Below are 15,574 nucleotides of genomic sequence, written 5' to 3'. Positions count from 1 at the left end.
GTGGATGGATGGAGCTTAATGGTTCCCTTCTGATACTCCCTCCCCCCACCCACTTTCATCTCCTGCAGCGTTTGAAAAATGCCACAAAGCCCAGCAGAGATTGGGGCCCCGCCCTCCTGGAGCACCGGACTGGACGCTATGCCCCCACCATACCACCCTCTCCGGAAGATGGGCTTGAGGTCCAGCCACTGCACCCGGACAAGGCCCAGATCCCCGTGGTGGGCAGCAATGGCTCCAGCCGTCTGCAGGACTCCCGGATATGAGCACAGCTGCCGGGGAGTGCCTCAGCCCCGTCCTGTGTTCCCATCACAGAGACTGGGGAGGCAGTGGACAGGTGTCACTGCCTGTCCCTGCCAAGCCCTGACCAGGGCAGCTGCTGTCACCTTGGCCACCACTGCTAGTGCGGTCATTCGTGCTCGTGTCCCCAGTGTTTACAGGTCCTCTGGATGCCAAGATGGCAGCTGAGGGGAGAGGGGAAGGTAGGGTTGACGGGTAGGGGCCAAAGCACTTTTTAGGGGTCTTGGGCCAGGTCCCCAGAGGCCTGCGGGGCTTTATGTGGCCTCTGATGCCCCCACACTCTGCCCTGAGCTGAGGTTCTGGGTGGGCCCCCTTACCTGTCCCTGTCCTTGGGCCTCCAGCCTCCTGACCAGTGTTCCTGCCCTCAGAGCAGACCCTAGCCTCTGCCCAAGCAAATTTGGATCTTCCTACCTGGAGGCAGGGAGAGGGGCTAGGGGGCTGTACAGTGTTACTTGTCAGGCTGTGCTGTCCAGCCCTGTTTGTCTGTGCAATTATTTTTGTAAAAATTGTGTTAACTGTGGTTGCCACTCCCTTGCCCCCAGCCTCGGGCCCAGTCTGTCTTCCAGGCCTGCCTGCACCTCACTCGCCTGCCCTGGGGTTTCTGCGCCTCATGCCAGCCCTAGCGGCCAGGCCTAGCCAGCAAAGGCCCATGACTCAGCAGCCTGCCCAAAGCACTAGTTTCTGGGGGTCAGGGGTGGAGTGCTGCTCAGCAGAAGGTCTGAACCCAGAGCCGTGGGGAAGGGGACCCTAAACGTCGCCCCCTTGCCCTCCCTCCACCAGGCTAAACACCCTGTCTTCCCAAATTGGGTCGCCCTTGTTCACGTGCCAAATGGCCCCAGCCCACATGCCCCATCCCCTCTCTGGAACCAGAGCTCCTTTCCTCAAGCCCTGCAGTGTCCATTTGTCCATCCTCTGTGCCCCTCTGTGCAGTAAGCCCCGGAAGAGCCGCCTCTAATTCTCTGTAGCAATAACGGTGCGCCATCCACCCCCACCCATCCGTGCACCACTAGGATTTTAAAGTCCATAGATTTTAATGAAATTTCTATTCCTGTCTCTGAGCTGCTACTGTGCTTTGTCTGGGTCCCCCAGAGGGACAGGAGTCAGGGCTGGGATGAGACTTCTGCACTGCTCGTGCTCAGCAGGCCTTTCTGGAGGCCTGGGAGGAGAAAGGCCAAAGGCTGTGATGGTCAGGACCAGATATCAGGGACTTGGCAAGGGGTGGGGTGAGAACCAGCCAGCCAGACAGCCTCTGGGTCCTGGTGAGGGCCCATCCAAGACTAAATCTGAGGTAGCTGTGCTGCAGCAGCTGAGAGGTGGCTGCAGCAGATGGGGAGAGTTCCAGCAGAAGCTGAAGCTAAAGCCTACTTTGTGACTAGCCCATCAGGTTGGGGCCTGGGGTGCTGCACTGGACATTGGGGTAGAAGCTAGCCTTTTCCTGGGGCTGTACTGAAGCTTCCGTCCCCAGCGGCAGGTGGCAGCCAGGCGTTGAGGCCTGCATTCCAGAGGAGGGGCAGGCAGGCAGCACTGGAGAGGCCCAGCCAAAACTCCAGTAGTCCCACGGAGGCAAGACAAGGGTCTGAGGCCCTGGCTGGATGAACCTGAGGGCTGCTGCCTAAACAAGGAATAGTAGCCATGAGAGGCTGTAGCCTGACCTTTAGCCCACCCTGTCCAGCTGTCGATCTGCTCTGGTTTACCTGTGGCCGAGGGAGACACAGGAAGGCCTCAGAGGTGCCTGCAGCTCCAGTTGCATGGCTGCCTTCTGTTCCTTTAGCTCTGGAGGAGAGGTATATCTGAGATGAAGTGCCCAGCTCTTCTAGGGTGTGTATAAGGGTGAGGTGGGGAGAAGGAAGCTGGGTACTCAGGGGCCTGCCCAGGGTCCTCACCTGCCAGGGTGGGCTCTAGGATTGCCTCAGAGGGCTGGGGTGCCCCTGTATACTCTTCTTCCAGGCAGCGCTGCAGGGAGAGCTGGCTCAGTGCTCGGGCCTTATGGCAGGAGTGGAGTAAGGCAGGATACAGAGGCCAAGAGCCCCATGGCAGGGCCCAGGAACCATCCCGTGCCAGCCCCCTCATGCCGGCCACCTCAGGGCAAACGCCCAGGGGAACATCAGCCTCGCTGAAAAGCCCAGCTTGGCAAGGTGGTGGCTAGCCTAGACCCAGGTTTAGGGAAGAGAAGGAGGCAAAAGACCAGGGAGCCAATTCAGCAGGTTAATCTAAAAGTGCTGACCTTGAACTTAGGGGCTCAACCAGAATCTTGGGTTTTTTAATTCACACACACAAGAAGTATACACTTGAGAAATGGACACAGGACTCACACAGCCTTTACATGCACATACGCACATAGACACACATGTACACCAGGCAAGAGGTAGCCATGCCTACACTCAGAAGAAAGGCTAGGGAGGCGGGGAGTAGGACCAGGGATACAGCTCACCTGCAGGATGGGGATCTTCCTCTCTAAGGTGTGACACTCCTCTTCCAAGAGGCCTCTGGGACACGTGGGTGTGCAGCGGCCAGAACCAGTGCCACAGGACCAGGTCTCCGCTGAGCCCTCCACATAGCCCCGACCTCCAGCCTCACCAGAAGTCCCCTCCAGACCCTCCTTTCTCAGCCCACCTTGCTCTCTGCTGCCCAGGTGCCACCGAACACAGCCCTCCAGCCCCTGCCAAGCCTCTTTCTGGACAGAATGTGTTCACTCCTTGCATATCTCATAGTGCCCACCCCAGCAGGCACCATTCTTTCTTCTGTACTTCTGGCCTGCTACCCATCCTGCATTCATTCTTCCCCATATCACAGCCCTTCCCCTACTTAAAACTATCTGTGGTTCCCCCCACGCACACCCCTCTGGCAACCAGCTCAGGATGAAAATCCTCAGACCACGGTCCCTGCTGACATCTATACTTGGCTACTTCCCAGCAGCAACTAGCTCTGTAGCAACCTGCCTTTCCATCTCTAAGTCTTGTTCTCCTGGCTCTCTCCCAATCCAGGTATGCTGCCTCCTCCCCTCTCTTAGCCCCAGTACTTCAAGATCTAGCCCCAGTCCCCTCCTCCCTGTTTCCACCCCCACCACACACTCAGGGACCTCACCGCAGGTGTCCGGCAACCTGGTCAATGTTGGACATGTTCAATTCATCCTTGATGACACTAAGGTCTCTGAGACTGCTGTTGGCAGATGAAGTTGACATCACTCTCCCCACGTTGCCTCACCCCAGGCCTTTAGGACACAAATGCCACTTCTAGACAGTTTTGTGTCTTTTCTCACAAAGGCAACATGATACAGTGCAAAGATGAGTTCGGGAGTCTGGGTTTGATGGGTATGCAAATGGGCTCTGCTACCCTTTACTGTGTGTGACCTTGGCCAAATCAGTGATCCTTTCTGAGCTTTAGTTTCCTTATCTGCAAACTCGGGACATCATCCACTTCAAAGGGTTGTGTGAGAATCAGAAATAAGTTGCTGCCATTCACTTCTTATGAACACACTCCTGCTCATTTATCTCATCCTGTCTCCAGCTCTCTCTATCCCAGCCCTCACTCCTGTTCTCCAAGCCAGAGGATCAAGTGACTAGTGGACGCAGCCTCCCTTCCTCCCACCCACGTTTGAATATAGTGCTTCCTCTTCCTACAAAGCTCTTCTCCCTTTCATCTGCCTGGGAATCTGTTCCACTATTCCAAGACCCAGATCAATCCAGCCACCTTTTCCAGGAAGCCTTGCCTGCCCCCAGGCTTGAGAGAGATCTCTTGGGCTTCTGCAGCCCTTTACTGCATATATTCATGCTTACCACAAGTGGCTATAGAAGTGTCCAGCCCCAGACCAGGAACTCCTGCATGGAGCCAGGTGGGACCCACCAATTAGCTGGGGCCCTCTGCCCAGCAGGGACAGACCCCTCCTCTCCTATCGCCACTTTACCTGGGTTCACCAGCTCTCATCTGGGATATCTCCTGTTCTGGAAAATCACACCTGGGCTCCTCCAATGCAAAACGCAAGACCCTGGGGCTATACTGGACCCAAGCCTCGGTCTGGTCCCTGCAGAAGGTGCACATGAAGAAAACTCGGGGCAACCACAGGAAAGGCAACCCTGACCCCTTGTCAGGTGCAGGGCTAAGTTCTGGAGACTGGGCCTAGTCCCAGCTCTGAGGCTCCTACCTGCCCTCATAGATGGCCTTCTGGCGGAGACCTTGGAGCAGCTGCCGCAGTTCCTGGCGCACAAGGTCTCTTAGGAGGGGTGGGGGGGCCAGAAGGGAGGATGGGTCAGAGATGGGGCGGGAGCGAGGGGATTGGGAGGATCGAGCCTCTCGGAGCAATGACTGTAACATCACCACCTGCAAGGAGAGCTAAGACACCTTGAGACTGGGGAGGGAAGTGACGGGAGTGAGAGCGACTGGGGGAGTGAGGGGCAGGGCGGAGTTAAACAGGAGAGGGCTAGACTGTGAGATCCAAAAGGATCTTTAGTTACCCCGCAGAGCAGGAGGAGGTGGGGAAGTCACCTGAGTCGTGGGACAGGCCTGGGGTGTGGCCCCCCTTCCCACTTCCCTGACCTCTGCCCACAGCTCCAGGCTCAGGTCCACTGTCGTCTCCCCCAGAATCCTCTTCACTTCGGGCCGCTCCGGGAGCGGAACGTTCTCCTCCACCAGCTCCCACAGCGACGGAGAGTCCCCAGGCATGGCCCGCTGGCGCCCCGCACCGAGACGCGCAACCCCACGCTCAGACCTGCAGGACAGAAGGCTAGCGGTCCCCAGCCGGGCCACGCCCACGCACACCCCGCCCCCTTCCCTAGCTCACAGGCCACGCCCTCAGCCCTTCGCTCGCAGGCCTCTTCCCAGCCCCACCCTCGTCCTGCGGTTAGGCCCCACGACTAAATTACCCGGTCTGGAGCTGCTAGTGTCTGGTGCTGTCTCTTCTGCCCAGCTCTGGTTAGTTCCTGGTCACTGCCCCCAGGAGCCGGGCGACGGAGAGCAGGACACTAACCCCGCCTCTTCCGCGTGACCGTCACCCAGGAAACCATGCCGCTACCCCTGGCCCCGCCCCCATATGCCCCCTCCCCTGCCTGTTTCAGGTCTAGAGGGCAGTGCCGGCTTACTGAGTCGGACCCACAGATGAGATAGGTGGTTTTAGAGTCCAAACCATCAGTGAGGCCCTGACCCCAAGCACCTTACGCTCATCCCTGGCACGCTTCGGCTTCGGGACAGGCAGAAAACTGAGAAATCTGGGCCCACTGAGTTTACTACTCGTTGCCTCTCCTGGCCCGGAGGCAGTGGCAGGGTAAACCTTTCCCCTTGGAGGGACCTAGGGAACCAAGACAGCCTGGTCTAAACCTGGCCAAACCAATAGGTTGGGTCAGGAACCCTCCCATAACACACTCAGGGGCTGGGTCCAGGGACCCAGATTCCCATCTCCAAACAGACAAAGGGGCTGATCCATTCATGTTTTTTACTAAAGCACCCACACAAGTTTCTGTGCAATATACAAACACAAGCTGGCCCTGGGGTTACTGCCTTCTCTGAGACAGGGAGGCAGGAACCAAACTGATCCCAAACCCTACCTGCCACCCACACAAAGCCCAACCCCAAGATCCCAGGCAGCAACACAACACCCCCTCTGGTCCCCTCCTGGGGTTGCTCCTCAGCAGGAGGCCACCAGAGTTTGCCCCCTACAATGTTGAATGAAAAAGGTTTCCCCTCCCTTGGGAGCAAGAAGGATCCCCAGGTCTGAGAACTCCCCCTGGAAGCGGCGCTGCTCCTTAGTCATACCTCCCACTCTTCCAGGCCCTAGGAGACTCAAGGGGGGGAAACTGAGGCACAGAGAGGTGGAGTGACCTAGCCCAGGCCACTCAGTGAGGCAGTGCAGGGGCTGGCCCGACCCTGACAGTGAGGGGGCTGGGCTGGGAGGGAGGGGCAAGAAGGAGGGCTGACCCCAGAGAGGGACACACTTGAGGGGTCTCCCCAGGATGGAAGCCCCCCAAAATAGGTTCTGAAACTTCCAGGTGCAGCTGGGGGCCTACTGAAGACTCTCAGAAAACAGAGCCCAGAGTCTCAGTCCTGGGGGATCCCCCCCAGAGTAACCGCCAGCCAGGCTGCAGGTCAGTCCTCTGGCAGGCAATCCTTGGCAGAGAATCAGTGTCAGCCCCAGGGGGGCCATGACGGGGGCCGCCCAATGTCCACTGTGATGTTGGTGAACAGCGGTTGCCAAGACACTTCCAAGACCTGGTACCGCACTGACCCGATGCCGTCCCGCTTCATGGTCAGCTTCGTGTTTTTAATCTTGGTAAACCTAGACGAGATGGAAATGGGTCCAGATCAGGGCTAACCACCAAACCCAATTCTGGGGCCAAAACTCAAGCCATCTGGCTTCTTCCAGGGGTGAGCCGGTTCTCCTTGCCACCCCTCCGCCCTCCACCTGTTTGGAGCCTTTTGCTCTTGCATCTGCCTTCAAAACAGAAATCTCACCTCTGTGAGTCCAGAAATGTAACACCTTACAAATTTTTCTCTCATTTCAGACCCTCCTTCTAAGCCTGAGTTCCAGGTAAGGGGCATCCCATAGGCACCTCAAATACAATGTGTCCTGTATCAGATGTATCATCTTTACTCCCCAAACCCATCATCTTGTGCCATCTCTTCTGTTCCTCATCCTTTAGTCACTCCTTCACCATCTATTTATTGAGCAGTCTCCATGTGCCAGGCTCTACTCTAAGCACCAAGAACACAGCCATGAAAAGAAAAGCAAGGTCCTTCCTTTTATGACAAGTCTATTCTCCTAGGGGAGAAAGGTAACAGACAAGTAACACATCAGAGTGCTAAGAAAGCTAGGAGAGGGAGACCAAGACGACTGACTTGGAAGGGTTGAGAATATGATATCAAACTGACAGCAGGGGCAAGAACATTCCAGGCATAGGTAACAGCACATGCTGACCCTAAAGTAGGAATGAATATTTGCTCAGCTAAGTGGCTAAAGCCTAATGGGCCAAGGGAAGAAACAGTAAGATTCACTCAGAGGTTAGAAAATGCATGAACAGGGTTCTGGTAAGTCAGAGGAAGCAGTTTTTCTAAAAAAATCTGTGGATGAGAAGACACTGAGGGATTTTTAGCCCAGTTTGGGGGGAAGGAGGGACAGGGGACATGAACTGTAGAAGGGCAAGGGGAAAGCAGGGAAACCAGTGAGAGGTTACTGCAGTAGTCCAGGCAAGATGACAGTGGCTGCACTAGGGTAGAGTTAGTAAAGGGAAAAGATGGGCTCAGACATGTTTGGGGAGTGGCACTGATATGACCTGCTGATAGTCGGGACATGCAGAGTGAGGGGAAGAACACAGGAGAACTAGATTTGAAGCGAAAGCAGCAGATGAGAGTTCCTTTAGCCAGAATGTTATGTTATCTTGCCATTTCCCCACCCAAGGCAGTTATCACTGATTAATGATGGCTAATCCTGAAACAGGACCAAGGGTCCTGGCATGTGCTTCTAGTGCTCTACTCCCACCCTCGTCCCAACTGTATGGGTCTTCCCATTCTTCTGAACGCAGCTCAGATCCCTTTCCACAGCCATCCCAACACTGAGTACTCTCTCTGATGCCCTAAAGCCCTCTTCTCGCAGTCTCTCATCCCTTCCCTGCTCACCATGTTTATCTGAACTGCTTTTTCATCAGCTCCCTAGATGCCCAGTGCTTCGTGTTTCTGCCAAACATCAACCTTACATCAGTGCAGCAACCTCCCTCCCCCACTCTTAAACCCTGGGTTCAGAGCAGAACAATCCTACTGTTCCAGCTGGGGCACAGCAGTCTTATGCCTGGCACACCCCCGGGGTTCTGTCAATTCCTTCAGGCTTGGTGGGCTTCCTCCAGCTCCACCCAGGAGCTCTGCCAGCTCTTTAACTTCTTCAGGCTCAGAGGGTGATCCTTCCAGACCCAAATTGGATCCTGTCCTTTCCCTGCTTAAAGCCTTTCCGTGACTTCCCAGCGTCCCTGGGACAAAAGTGAAACTCCCAACCTAGGATTTGAGACCCCCAAACACCCAGCACTGATCCCATCTACTGTCATTTCCAACTCTCAGAAATTTTAACACCCAAGAGTTTCAGACTCTCCACATATACCATGCATGTTCACATTCCTGATCCCATCTACTGTCATTTCCAACTCTCAGAAATTTTAAACACCCAAGAGTTTCAGACTCTCAGCATATACCATGCATGTTCACATTCCAGACTCCTACACATACTATTTCCTTTTATCCAGACTGGCCTACTCCATTAGCCCGGTGAATATAGCGCTGGGCCCAGGGTAGGTGTGTGACAAATATCTGTTGAATGAATAACTTTTTCAAACTCCAATTTACTATCACCTCCTCCAGGAAGCCTCCCATCATCACTGCAAGGACAACACCTTGCCCTGATCACCTGTGTTATAACTGCCTGCCTCCTTCCCTAGAATGAACTTAATGTGGATATCCAGCTCTGGGCCTCCCTACCCCCAAGGTTTGGCACCAGACGGTCCCAAGTACCATCCGGAAGCCCCTGTCTACATTTCACATGCCCTCAGGCACTTCTCCCAGCCAGCATCAGACACCAAATGCTGCCACTTCCTCAGACTGCCACCCACTCCAGTCTCAGAGGGATCAGTATTGTCTTTCCACTCCCCACCCCACATTGCTCAGGACATCTTTGTTGGGTCCCCCGGCACACGAACTGAGTCCAGTACCCACTATCTCTCGTCCTATCTGCTCTGGCACAAGTGAGGTCTGTGAGGACACCAGTGGGAATGCGATCTACTCAGTGACGATTTGAGCCCTGCCTTTATATTTAAGTCACCTCTAGGAATCAGGCCATAGGAGTGAGAGCTGTCTGGTGTGAGGCTGAGCTGGTGGGACAGGAAACAGGGATCAGGGGTGCTGAGAGTCACCCCTAAGAATCAAGGGTCAATGTCCTTGGGATCACCTCTGGGGATCCATGGTACTAGGGGCCACCTCAGGGAGTAAGGGGTTAGGGGCCCTGAGCTCAGGGGTGCTGGGGGTCACCTCTGAGGATTGGGCTCGTTATGCTTGTCCCGGTCGTGCTTGATCATGCGGTAGCGGCCTATGCGGATGTCTGGGCGCGAGATCTTCATCCCAGTCAGGGAGATCCTGGGGACGGGGACAGATGGACTGGAGCAGGCACCAGGAATGGCACGGAGCCCCACCCAGGCTGCGCCGCGCCCTCTCACGCACCCAGTCTACTGCCCACCTCGTCTCTACTCACCGGTTGAAGATGTCGTCGTCCTCACCACCCCAGCCCCAGTACTCGTTGGGGAAGCCATTGATTCTCAGGAATTGGGCTTTACTCAGGCCTGACACGCCTCCAAAGTAGCCAGCATAGGGCAGCCTGTGGCGTGGGAGGGCAGGTGTCAGTGAGGGGCCTGAAGGGATTCCAGATGGAGGACGAGAGCTGGGATAGGGGAGAGTGTGCCCAGGGGCCAGGAGCAAGTGGGGCACTGGGGCTGGCAATGCGGGTCTAGGTGTGGTGGGGGACATAGGGATGGTGGGGCGGGGAGGTCTGGGTCCAGCTGAAAAGGGAGCCCTCACCGGAAGCCAAACTTGTCTATGGCAATGGCGAAGTGGCGGGGCTGGTCGCCACAGCGGTACAGGTTGCGGTCATCCATGGGGACCAGGTCCACATCACTGAAGATGAAGCAGTCGTAAGTGGCGTCCTCCTTCAGCGCCTCCAGGAAGCCCACATTGAGCAGCTTGGCCCGGTTGAAAGTGTCCTCACCATGCTGGGGTTGGTAAAGAGAAGAGGTCAGCTCTGGGCCTATAACTGGCAAGCACCTGCCACTTGACCACTGTCCAGAGCAGTCCCCACAAGCCTACCACCACTCACTCCCTGAACCACCCCCCGTGACTCCTGCAGACTCTCAGGATCAAGTTCAGCTCTTTGCTCTTTACCCTGGACCTGGCCTTCCAAGGCCTTTCATAATTTGGCTCTAATCTCCTCTCTGGCCACTGTCCTCAGACCCCAAGGCCAAGCTACACTACATTCCTCAGTGCCCCCAAACATGCCAGACTCTTTCTTGCCTGGCCCTTGGTGTTAACAATTCCCCCCCGCCTAGAATGTTCTCCTCCGCTTGTCAAACCCATGTCTGGAAGGCCTCCCTGACCAAACCCCGCTGCCACAGTATTATTATTAATTTCCTCCTGGGTGTTTCACGTATGCCAGTGTCACTTAAACTGTTATTTAGAGCTATTTCATTCATTCACTCAAACACATCTCATGGCCCTGCTCTTTGTACAAGGCATTTTCTTTGTGCCACTGGGGACCTGGAGATGAGTAGCCCTAAGCACACTATATCCCTGTTGAGCACAGTCTTGAAGTGAGACAACGAATATCCCAAATGACCAGTGTCTAAGATAGAGAAATGACAGCCACTGAGCTACTGAGCCTCAGCCACCTGTCCCCTCTGGCTCATATGGATCCATATCCAACTCCTTGGGCATCCTCTGAGACCAGGACAGGATTGGGTTAGATTCACTTGTCTCCCAACAAAATGACAAGCACAGGCTCTTTAGGCAGTCATGGTCCAGTGAGCCCGGGGTCCCCCGAGAAATAGGGCTGCAGGGCTAGGTCTCCTTGAGACTGGGATCCAGGCTCGAGTTCCAAATTCTAGCCAGGACAAGGACTCTGTCGAAGAAGCTGACCCCTGAGCCCCCTGCCCCAACCTACTATCTCCAGGCTGTAGCCAGAGAGGCTCCTGGAGAGGGGGTCTTTGAGTAGGCCCATCTAGAAAAAGAAAAGGAATAGTGACCCTTCTTCTCCACCAGCCAGCCTGGGCCTGATGAGATGGGAGCTGTTCCCCTAGAACCCTGAACTACCCGGCCCCACATGCTCTCTTCCCTCCCTCCCCTATACCTTCTCTCCCACCAGCCCTTGGAGCAACTCTCCATTTTCTCCCGGCTCATCAGCACTCCTTTCCAACCTCTTTCACCAGCCAAGAGCCCTAAGTTTCTCTAACACAGCTCATAACACATGCACAATTCTCTCCCATCTGAAAAAAAACCTCCCTCTAGCCACCACCCTACCTTTTGCCATCCCTTCTTGGCAGAGGGGTTTTTTTTAAGGAGTTGTCTCCAATTGGCTATTTCCATTTTGTCAAATCTGATTCCTTCTTCAACCCACTGCAATCTGCTTCCGCCTCCACCATGCCCCCGAAATGGCTCTCGCTGGGCCCACCTTGTTACTAAATCCACTGGACGCTTCTTGATCCACATCCTTCCTTACTCCCCCGGCAGTCCTCATGCAGCTGCCATGCTTCCTTCTTGACACTAACTCCTGGGCTTCCAGAACACCACACTCTCCTAAGTCTCCTCTAACCTTTCCGGCCAACCTTCACAGCATCTGTGGCAGTCTTTCTCTTTCTGCAACCGTCTCTTTCATGCTGGCTTTCTCCTCTCAGGTCGTGTGATTCCTGGGCAGGTTGGACGTTGTTGGTTTTAGGGATCACCTGCATACTGGTGGCTCCCAGATACCTCTCTCCACCTCAGACCTCACTCCTAGGTCAACTAATTTGTCTAAACATTTCTCTCACACTTCCCTCATGCACTCAGACTCATCACACACAGAAAAGAATTCAGTCACGCTCTCCCCTAGACCTTATCCAGCTACGTTGCCAGTTTGCTCACAGGCACAGCCATCTACACAGCAGCCAGCCAAGACAGAAGCCCTCAAGGTATCTTGGCATCTCCCTTTCCTTACTCTCCACTATTTGTGTCACATGTTTCCTTTCGACCCCACAACTACCGCCTGACTCATATGCATGTTTACCATCTCTTTCAACATTGCAGTCTCTTCCCACTGGTCACCCTGCCTCTAGTCTCCCCCTTTCAACTCGTTCTCCACATGTAATCAGAGTGATCTTTCTAATAAGCAAACATCCACCTTATTCCCCCCTTAAAACCTTTCAATGGTGCCTTACCACCATCGGGCTCAGTTTCAAATGCTTAACATGCCTTGTGAGACTCTTCTCCATCGGCTTCTCCAGCCTCATCTTTGTTATCCAACTTCATATTGGACCCCACACCTCAGCCAACAATTCCAAACACACAAGACCAGTTCTCTTGCTAGGGCCTGGGTCCTCCAGTCCTTCTGTCTAGAATGCTTGCTTTCTTTCTCCAGTCCCTCTGCCAGCTGATGCTTGTTCATACTTCAACACCCATCTCAACCATTGTTTCCCATCCCCAGGGCTACACTAGGCCCCTTGGTGTTCCCACAGGTCCCTGCTCCAACCTCCAGTCATATGCCATCATCCTAGAGCCTACAAGGATCCAAGTCCAAATTTGGGAGTTCTCTGTGGGGAAGAGTATCAGATCCTCACTGGGCCCCACTAGCCCTGGCCAGGCCTATGGTAGGGCTCAGATGGTGAGCTGAGTTCCTGGGCCTCAGCTGTGGCCAGCACTTGGCCCTTAGGTAGACTTCATCCCTCTTTCAGGGGCTAACTCTCCCTCTCCTAGGGCCCCTCGACAGCTCTTCATAGCCAGCCAACCCTAGGCCTCCACCACCATGGGGTGGGGCCCACCAAAGGTAGACAGTGGGGCTCTTCTCCACTGAGGCCATGCACACACCCACTAGTATACAGGCCAGCATTCACACACACGTACTCCCCTTCATGCACACAGAAGCTTTCCTATGTACACACTGACATATGCACACAACCATGGGCAGACAAGGACCCGCGAATGCCCCCAAACCCACATATACACAAAAGGTGTGTGGGCCCCCAGACCCACGGGTGCTTGTGGGCTCTCTGGTGGCTAGTGACCAGCCTGAGCGTCACAGGCAGCACACCTGGTTGATGACGTAGATGCCGTAGCGCAGCCGCTGTCGCCTCAGGATGGGGTGCATATAGTGGAGCCAGTAGCGTAGATGGTGCTCCCGGTGTCGAAAGGGGATGATGACCGCCACCGTCTGGGCTGGGGTGCAGTCGGGCGGTGTATAGCGGCCCCCAAGGAGCACACCTGGGTTCTCCCTCTGCACCCGCTCCAGTGGCATGGGTGAAGTGAACTCGATCAGCAGTCGGCCCACTGCAGGCAGGACGGTGGCAGGAATCAGGTTTTCATCAAGCTCCAGGGACACCAGCCCTCTCCCTCAGCCTGGGGGTGGGCAAGGGAACCCCAGGAACAATCCTCTTACAACAGACCTGGAACTCTGTCATCCCCGTGGGTCAAGACAAGACTCCATTCCCCTAGTCAAAATTGTTAGGTCTGCCCACCCTATAGGAAAGGCCCTACCCTGGAGGCTCACCAAGACCAGGTGGAGAGTCTGGACAGGGTGGCAAGATGGGAGCCGTGGGGCCGGGCCGGACACTGGGGGCCTCAGGGAGCCCGGAGCTGGGGGCAGTGGCGTTGGGCCGGGAGCAGTTGGTGCTGCTGCTGGCAGCTGGGTGAAGGGCAAGGGCAGGGCCACGGGCACTGAAGCGGCTGAAGAAGGCCAGGTGCTGAGCGTAGACGTCAAAGTAGAGAATGACGGCCACGAGAAAGTGCAGCAGGCAGAGAAGGAGCACAGCCTTGCAGACGCGCTCCAGCGTCCCCCCCAGCAGTCTGCTCATCCCGCAGGCAGCCTCAGGCCCGCCCAATGGGCCCGGGCATCCAGCTGCCAGCCTGAGCAGGGGTAGGAGAGAAACCGACCCATCAGGTCAGGGCTGAACGAGCAAGGCTACCTACCCGCCTCCTGCCCACTGCTCACACTCATGGACCCGCATCCTCGCATTTACCTGCTTACACCTTCTGACTCACAGACTCACATTCTACCTGCAAACAGACACACAGACACAGTCCCTGGCAACTCACTACTCATACATCTTCACACACCTGAGCACTCACCCGTTCCTCATCCTCACTGACATACAAGCACAGCCTCACACACCCTCACACTCAGGTACATACCTTTATTGCACGATTTTACACATACACACACCCAGGTATTCCCAGGAACATGGACATGTGACCTCTGACCCCACTGGTTCATACCTAAACATGGAAACGTGTGCGCCTACAGACCCAATGGGTACCTGTTCCCTAGAGAACAGACATCCATAGGGCAGCATCCTTAACCCAGGACTCGTAGTCTGGGGAAGGGAGACCATTTATTGAGTACTTACCATGCAAGAGCACTTTGTACTCATGACTTCACTTAGTTCTCCCAGGACCATGGTGGACTGTGGTTTGGTCAAACAGGTCCCAGTGGCAAGCAGGACAGGCCAGCTGGGACCAGGCTGGGAAGTGGCCCTCAGCATCCAGGTGGCCCAAATATGGATAGGATGTTTTTGGGATCCCTTCCCTCTGGAGCAAGAGGTCAAAATACAAGATGGGGTACAGGATAACTCTCCCCTAAGACTCTAGGACTGGGATGAACTCTCTGGGGCCTGCCCAACACTGCTGGTTCTAATTCCCAGAAGGGGGAACACTTAGGTCCTGGAGACAGATGTGAAACATTCAACACAGCAGGAAAGGGTTTTGCCTGAGCCACAGTTTCCAACAGAGCAGTAACACTACTGTTGGCACTTCTAGCAGTGCTTCGGGGAGCAGGGTGAGTCTTACTCACAGATACATGGCATCATATAACCACGCAGACACCTTTGGTCCCAGCTATGGTCACCTGCACTCAGACACACAGAGAACTACATACATATACACAGACACACCCAGATGACAGTAACACACAGACTTACACACTCACAAAGCAGCTGATCCTGCACTTACACAGTCATACCTACAGGCTCCCTGGCAGCTCACAACGCCCGGCCCCACGTGCAAGCATTCCCACCCCTCATCAGGACAGGGGTTCTGGGTCAGGCTGACCACCAGGCTTTGAGGTGCGTTTGGGCGGGGCTGAAAGGCTGAGCCGCTTGAACACGTGGCACCCCGGGATGGGGGAGGCAGCAAAGACCCGGTGGGTGTGGAGCCTGAGGGTGGGGGGCTACATGGGGGGCGGGGGCCAAAGCAACGGGAAAACGTGAGTGGAGCGCCTCCCCGCGCCACGAGGCCGGGGCGAGCAGGGACAATAAGGGAAGCTGGCCGGGGGCGGGCAGAGGAGCCCGGGGGACGCCGAGGGATGGGGGTGGGGTAGGGTAACGCCAGGCCGGGGTCTGGCCGCCAGCGCCTCTCACCGGGTCCTGGGCACAGATCGTGGGACCAGGTCTGGAATCTCGGGGCCCTGGGCTGGGGGACGCGCGCTTTCCCCTCTCACCCGGCGCTCGGGGCTCAGCAAGGGGTGCCGCTCCGGCTGGGGCTGGCTTTCCGGCTCCGGCGGCTGCAGACTGCTCCGTCCCCCATG

The 15,574-nt window shown here is 55.8% G+C and overlaps 3 protein-coding genes across 11 annotated transcripts in view; 1 reads left to right on the top strand and 2 right to left on the bottom strand.

Moving 5' to 3' along the window:
* Window positions 1-1,350, top strand: part of SLC6A9 (solute carrier family 6 member 9) — a 30,933-nt gene extending 29,583 nt beyond the window's left edge. The window contains exon 14 of one of the 3 annotated variants that reach the window (XM_006911404.3): window positions 69-1,350. In XM_006911404.3, the coding sequence (XP_006911466.3) occupies window positions 69-263 (195 nt within the window). In that variant the 3' untranslated portion in view covers window positions 264-1,350. The remainder of the gene's footprint in view (window positions 1-68) is intronic. The other 2 variants (XM_025046447.1, XM_025046448.1) reach the window with 2 other exon arrangements.
* Window positions 1,310-5,557, bottom strand: CCDC24 (coiled-coil domain containing 24). The gene is made up of 9 exons (XM_025046450.1): window positions 5,444-5,557; window positions 4,831-5,002; window positions 4,439-4,614; window positions 4,202-4,318; window positions 3,382-3,456; window positions 2,729-2,783; window positions 2,181-2,250; window positions 1,992-2,070; window positions 1,310-1,909 (listed from the first exon to the last, which is right to left on the bottom strand). The coding sequence occupies exons 1-9, from the start codon at window positions 5,452-5,454 to the stop codon at window positions 1,678-1,680; spliced, it is 987 nt and encodes a 328-aa protein (XP_024902218.1). The 5' UTR covers window positions 5,455-5,557; the 3' UTR covers window positions 1,310-1,677.
* A 148-nt stretch (window positions 5,558-5,705) lies between these two features.
* B4GALT2 (beta-1,4-galactosyltransferase 2) lies at window positions 5,706-15,574 on the bottom strand. Of its 7 annotated transcripts, XM_015588981.2 has the most exons (9): window positions 15,488-15,552; window positions 14,400-14,580; window positions 14,185-14,268; window positions 13,544-13,899; window positions 13,088-13,323; window positions 9,835-10,025; window positions 9,512-9,634; window positions 9,292-9,396; window positions 5,706-6,562 (listed from the first exon to the last, which is right to left on the bottom strand). In XM_015588981.2, the coding sequence occupies exons 4-9, from the start codon at window positions 13,845-13,847 to the stop codon at window positions 6,412-6,414; spliced, it is 1,110 nt and encodes a 369-aa protein (XP_015444467.1). In that variant the 5' UTR covers window positions 13,848-13,899; window positions 14,185-14,268; window positions 14,400-14,580; window positions 15,488-15,552; the 3' UTR covers window positions 5,706-6,411. The 7 variants fall into 7 exon arrangements, with proteins under 7 accessions (XP_015444467.1, XP_015444469.1, XP_006911464.1 ...); XM_015588983.2 differs by lacking the exon at window positions 14,185-14,268; XM_006911402.2 differs by lacking the exons at window positions 14,185-14,268; window positions 14,400-14,580 and having other exon boundaries at window positions 15,488-15,574.

The sequence above is a fragment of the Pteropus alecto genome, unplaced genomic scaffold (assembly GCF_000325575.1).
Source record: "Pteropus alecto unplaced genomic scaffold, ASM32557v1 scaffold484, whole genome shotgun sequence".
Taxonomy (NCBI): domain Eukaryota; kingdom Metazoa; phylum Chordata; class Mammalia; order Chiroptera; family Pteropodidae; genus Pteropus; species Pteropus alecto.
This window is presented reverse-complemented; position numbering and strand designations above follow the sequence as displayed.

What these genes read in the sequence shown, in the direction of transcription:
- CCDC24 (XM_025046450.1), bottom strand. An exon ending in GCCTGGAGCTGTGGGCAGAG is followed by an intron (nt 4,615 to 4,830) that starts GTCAGGGAAGTG and finishes CTCTCCTTGCAG; the next exon opens with GTGGTGATGTTACAGTCATT. An exon ending in ATGAGAGCTGGTGAACCCAG is followed by an intron (nt 3,457 to 4,201) that starts GTAAAGTGGCGA and finishes ATCTGCCAACAG; the next exon opens with CAGTCTCAGAGACCTTAGTG.
- B4GALT2 (XM_006911402.2), bottom strand. Translation starts at nt 13,847, where the DNA reads ATGAGCAGACTGCTGGGGGGGACGCTGGAGCGCGTCTGCAAGGCTGTG. An exon ending in AGACTCTCCACCTGGTCTTG is followed by an intron (nt 13,324 to 13,543) that starts GTGAGCCTCCAG and finishes TCCTGCCTGCAG; the next exon opens with TGGGCCGACTGCTGATCGAG. An exon ending in GACGACGACATCTTCAACCG is followed by an intron (nt 9,397 to 9,511) that starts GTGAGTAGAGAC and finishes CCCCGTCCCCAG; the next exon opens with GATCTCCCTGACTGGGATGA.